Source organism: Myripristis murdjan, chromosome 21 (assembly GCF_902150065.1).
Source record: "Myripristis murdjan chromosome 21, fMyrMur1.1, whole genome shotgun sequence".
NCBI classification, from domain to species: Eukaryota; Metazoa; Chordata; class Actinopteri; order Holocentriformes; family Holocentridae; genus Myripristis; species Myripristis murdjan.
The window spans coordinates 11,669,580-11,675,134 of NC_044000.1; the positions used below are offsets into that span (position 1 = coordinate 11,669,580).

The window sequence follows — 5,555 nt, forward strand, 5'->3', positions numbered from 1 at the left end:
TATCCCTCAGACTTTTATGATTAGGTTTACTCTCCAGTATTTTTTGTAGCTGGTGCTGTTGGTTCTGGTGCTTTTTGAGAAGGAAAAGTTCGAGTAGACTAGTGACAGGTCTGGCGCTCACATCAACAGAAGCCTATATAGATCTAGTGCACAATTTCCTAAAGCAGCCATAGAAAACTGCCACTTGCACTACTAGCCTCCAGTTAACAATGAGCTCCTTTGACTGTTTAGATTGCATCTAACCGCGTCTGGGAAAGTGAGATGTAAACAATTTAATGTTTTGAGAGTGTGGGGGTAAAGATTTCAAAGAATTTCTTAAGACGTCTACTTGGAGTCCGGTTTTTAAAAAGCTGCAGGCCGACACTTATTGTCCTTATCTGCGGTTTTGGGGGGCTCCCCTGCTCGTTAAACTGCCTGCCCCCCCTTTAGGCATCGACATTTTAAAATGATTGCTCCTTATTTAAGCGGACAAGCATTTTATAAGCCTGAGTTTGAAACTGGCTCGAATTTCCTCCGCTGTTAATGAAGCTGTATTTTTTATGGTCGTTCCTCGTCGGCATTTTCTTTCCACAACAAGAGGAGGGCTGAAAAAAAAGCAAAGTCTCACACCCAGCAGTGAGACTGTGCTGTTTGTTTTTGTCCTAATCTAGCAACCATCAGCCGGAGCGCTCAGAAACAACAGGGCACTTTTCCCTCTCCACATCACCTCGGGTTAAATGGAAGTTCATCAGAAAGAAATGCATGGTTGAATTTTATTGTCCTTTATTTGAGCTGAACTGTCTTTTGTCCTTTTTTTTTTTTTTTTTTTTCTTTTTCTATTTACATCAAATATGAAGCTGGCTTGACAAATGACAGCTGCTGCAGGGTAGCACATAAATCAAAGAATTCAACTACATCTCATTCAAAAAAATATGTGTTTTAATAAATAAGCAAAAATGTACATTGGACGGAGTTTGGAGACTTGCTAAAGAAACTCGGTGAAATAAATCCATGCAGCGGTATTTCAAGAATGACTCTACATTGCATTGGTCCCTTTACAGGCTAATAGGTGTACTTACACAGGTATGTACAATATGCATTCATTTATATTTATATTTATATATATATATATATATACTTTTGGTTTAAAGTCTTTGGAAAACAAACAAAATATATATCTTCTTCTAAGGCGGTTAAAGGATGGCTTTGCGGTAATACAGGCCATAAATCCGAGCTACTCGCTATAACATCCTCGGCCTATACACATTGCAGGGGACTCTGCTGCTTGCCCTCTCTGCCACAAACAGCTCCGACAAGTCAAAAGCAGTGTGATGAAACGGCATCCAAAAAAACACTCCCCAAGAGTTTGTAGCTGTGTGTCACATTACATCTCTCCGCCATGCCTCTGAGGTTGATGGGTTCTTCAATAATCCCTTTGGTCTTCATACTTTGTAGAAGTAAACAGTCTGCAAAAAGGGAGAGAGAGAGGCACATGCAGGATTAATTGGCATCATGATCCTTTTGATTGAAATGCAAATTAAATAATTGGATTGGGCCTTTTGTATCTTAATGCGGCTATTTTGTTTAGGGTGGCATATCTGATTTTTCTTTCTTGATTTTTTTTTTTTTTTTAAACATTCCCTGGCTGCCCTAGCATATAGGAAGTCATTAATGAATCAATTATCAGCCTCTAAGCAAAACCATATGGCATTAGCCAGGAGAGGGTTTCATTTTGTAGCTCCAATGAAATGCAGCATGGCACAGTTTCATTAGCCTGTTTGAAGCACCTGAGTCAGCTCGGGCGTCTTCATTTCTATGGAAGAGAAGCCAGTGGCCTAAAGGTAATGAAAAGTCATCCGTCAGAGCAATAACTTTATTAATTCGATATATCACTGACTTCAGCTTAGGCCACGAGTTTGGGAAAGTCATTTGAACGGCCTTGGCTTAAGTCACAGATTCCACTGATAACATCCCCGCGTTAACTGTGATATATTTTCATTTGATCAATTTCAACATCCAGCCTCACATGAATTCATAATGGTTGCAAGCGCTTTTTTAACAACACAAAATGATTTTTAGCGGAATCCACCATTTATTCTAAAAGGGACAAAAACTAAATAAAAAAGGGAAACTGAAGAGACGATGTCATTTAAGGGGATGTATCGAGTTTCTCAGGTTAAAAAAAAGAGAGAGAAAGAAAAAAGATTTAACCACGCTATTGAAGGTTTTACTTGTTATTTTCCTTGACATTCCACGGAGGTCAATGAAACAGAATTACAGTGACTGCTTAAATGGATGCCGGTTTGGCTCTGGGGGAGAAATGCCACCTTTAAATTTACAGTGCTTACACAAATCACTGTAATGAAGTTTATTTCTCTCCTCGAGGCACAAAGGATGGTTTATAAGACAACAAAGACACGCTGATGAGCAATTACGACTGGGCGGACTGCAAACTAGATGTTAGGCCCATGAGAACTAAACAAACCCTGCTTCCAATTATTTTAAGGGAGAAGTGCTATTTAGTGTCGCCTACTTTCTAAATCTCTCACAGGGGAGCTTTATCTCTACGTCACTGTTCCATCCAAAAAAAAAAAAAAAAAAAAAAAAAAAATCCCCCAAATGTAATCTTGCAAGTTTACTAATTTTGTGTGGACCAAACTTGGCTACAGGGGTTAATCCATTAAACCCGTCATCTGCATCTAACGCCATTTGCCAACACAACTGTAGGCCTAAGTATCGCCAGTGTTTACCGAATAAATAATTAATAAAAAACAAAAGACTGATGTTGTCATTGAGTGAATGTGATAAATTTCTAGGCGCATGGTCACCAAACTGCACAGGCGCGCAGCTCCTTCTGCAGTGTGATTCTTGGTGGCCTTTAAATAGATTTATGGCAGTTTTGCTTGATGTTGGCTCTCTACCACAATAGCAGGGACTGTAAGCTCAAGTTTATACTTAGTTACACTAACGTATGGTATAATGACCATACTGTCATACTCAACTGACACCCGTGCACAGCTAAGAATTACGCACAGACCTGGCAACTGCAGAGTATCCACAGCAAGAAAGTTTTCTAAGTCTTCCCTCAGAAACAGATTTGTGAAAAGAAAAAGAAGCACAATACTAAACAAGTCCACTATCAGATTCAGAGTCCTGCCTGACTTGGTCTCAACTGTTTGGGTCAACTGCGCAAAAATGAGTCATGGAGCTCCCCAGACAACAGCGGAGCAGCCTACAATCTGCAAAATACCGTGACCCAACCTTGGCTGCTTGCTAATACCAGTCCTATTTTTTTATTTTCTCGCACTGGCTTTCAGGCCCATTCCTGCGGTCTCCACACAGGAAAGTACTCCATTGTGAATATAAATTACCCGTGGTGGCATGGCTGCTGCGTTTTGGTGTGGCCCCGTACCCCCACCTTCCCCCTCTCCCAATTTTCAAATCTTAAGAGCGAGTGAATAAGGATTAACTGCAAAAGTCACATCTGACGGATTTAATGTGTTTTCAGGTTGTCATGAAATTTCGGCTACAGCTCGGAAATGGCCCCGAGTTGTTACCCTTTCGGTCAGCCAAGCATAGCTCATAGCCGTCTCTGGCCTGGCATGTGAAAATGTTCCAAAACCATTATTTATATTAATCCGTCTACTTCCCCTGCTTAATCATATTCTCATAATACATTAAGTGTTCCATTTTCCACTTCCTGGCCCGATCTGAGGTATTTAAGATTGGCTGATTCCTTATGGGAGAGTGAAAAAAAGGTATTGTCAGGTATACTGATGGGGCAGCTGTGTGAGGCAGGTTAAACCAGGCCCCGCGCACGGGAGGCCCCAGGTGCGGACACACACTGGGGATGTTTGCGAGATGTTCAGGCCCTGGTGTGAAATCTGTCACACCCATAACAATCTGGTAGACGTGTAACAGAATTAACGTTTGCATGATTTAGCATTGTTTTTGTTTTTTTCAGACTGAAATTGTGGTGCACGTATATTTCTTTATATTGTTTGTATGTATATTCCAATGCACGCTAATTCTTTGGTGCCCTGCTCGCTCCAGCATCAAGCCAGCGCAAAACTTTCACGCCTCATTGTTCAAAATATATCCTAAAGCAAAAAGTGGTCTGTTATTTTGGCGTGTGGCTGTTCTTTTAAACTGCCCTCAAACTGCAAAACGCACCAGCCTGATTATCATCCAGCCACCACACTGCCACTACCACTATTAGTGCTCAGCTGTTTATGTCAATAGTTTACCCACCTTTAAGGGCTGAGACAAATATTTAAGACAAAATAAGTGTTAGTAGCAGCATCAGCAACAGGGTGTTTTAAAGAGGGAAAGCCTAAAACAGGCTATAACTGATTGTTGTATTCTATTCAATATAGAAGCTCTGGTTGACCCTTGGTTTTATGTACCACTGGCCTCACCACTACAACGACGAGAATAAGTATTACTAGTTGTATTATTACTACTGCTGCTAGTATTGGTCAATTTTCTCTTTGACAAAAGCAGTATGTGACACCCACCGCTTCGGCATTGTAAGTGTAGGTCTCTGGGTGCTAGTGAGATGCTGACATAGACCAAGCGCCCTCCATCCTCCACACGGAGAACGCGTAACTGAGTCTTTCGTGCGCAACGTAGCTGCAGCTGGACATCTTGTTGTCCATCTCGTCGCTCTGCAGCACCTGATAGAGAAAGTCAATGTATCTGGAGGCCAGCTTCAGCGTCTGGATCTTGCTGAGTTTATCCGACGGCAGCGTGGGGATGATTTTGCGCAAAGAAGCGAAGGCCTCGTTCAGAGACTGAGTCCTTTGCCTCTCCCGCACGTTGGCCAGGACCCGCTGGTTCTGCAGCTCCTCGTATGACTGGGTGCTGCTCGGACTCGGCTTTTTACCCCTTTTCACCGGACCGGGGCTGCTGCTGCTGCTGTCCTCGCTGGACTTTTTACTGTGTCTCCTCTTCCTTCCGAAGCGTTTCTGCTGTCTGTCCAGCTCCTCCTCACTGGTTACCAGACTATCCACAGGGGAGACTGGAGAACTAGAGCCCTCTTCCATTTCTTTCTTGAAGAAATGCAGGGATAGAGAGGAAAAAACGTTGTCCACCTTTGAAGCCGTGGTTACAAAAATGTATAAATATCCGCAAAGATGAGGGAATGTTTCAAGACGTCTCACTCTCTGCGCTTCTGCCTGCGCCTTTGCTGTAGGAAGAGACTGCTTTTCAAACTGAGGGTTGGCACGGTTCTCCTCTCGCAGGAAGTTTTTTGCCTCAATTTTTTTGGAAACTTTATCCCAGTTTCAGATGCTAAATAGTTGTGTGAGTGGAGGGGGAGCCAGCATCGGCCTCTGATTGGTCCACTAATAAACAGGAGGGACTAGTCTTGGGTTACACTTCATCTGTCTTAACAGGATATGACTGAAACAAGGCACTTTTTTGCAATCAAATGCAATGCCAATTTGCTCCATTGTTTTTATTTTATTTTTTCCCCTAATTCCAAGAAATGAATTCCCATCGTCAAACGTTTGGCATTTTTCTTTGTAACTGCACAGTGCCGTTTATTAGAAGTCATGTCTTTTACATGAATATTA

At 42.2% G+C, this 5,555-nt stretch overlaps 1 protein-coding gene across 2 annotated transcripts; it reads right to left on the reverse strand.

Moving 5' to 3' along the window:
* Nucleotides 1-875: 875 nt before the first annotated feature.
* Nucleotides 876-5,226, reverse strand: twist2. 2 transcript variants are annotated; one of them, XM_030080856.1, is made up of 2 exons: nucleotides 4,497-5,226; nucleotides 876-1,445 (listed from the first exon to the last, which is right to left on the reverse strand). In XM_030080856.1, the coding sequence occupies exon 1, from the start codon at nucleotides 5,022-5,024 to the stop codon at nucleotides 4,530-4,532; it is 495 nt and encodes a 164-aa protein (XP_029936716.1). In that variant the 5' UTR covers nucleotides 5,025-5,226; the 3' UTR covers nucleotides 876-1,445; nucleotides 4,497-4,529. The 2 variants fall into 2 exon arrangements, with proteins under 2 accessions (XP_029936716.1, XP_029936714.1); XM_030080854.1 differs by lacking the exon at nucleotides 876-1,445 and adding an exon at nucleotides 1,781-1,814 and having other exon boundaries at nucleotides 4,497-5,101.
* Between the last annotated feature and the right edge of the window lie 329 nt (nucleotides 5,227-5,555).

What these genes read in the sequence shown, in the direction of transcription:
- twist2 (XM_030080856.1), bottom strand. Translation starts at nt 5,024, where the DNA reads ATGGAAGAGGGCTCTAGTTCTCCAGTCTCCCCTGTGGATAGTCTGGTA.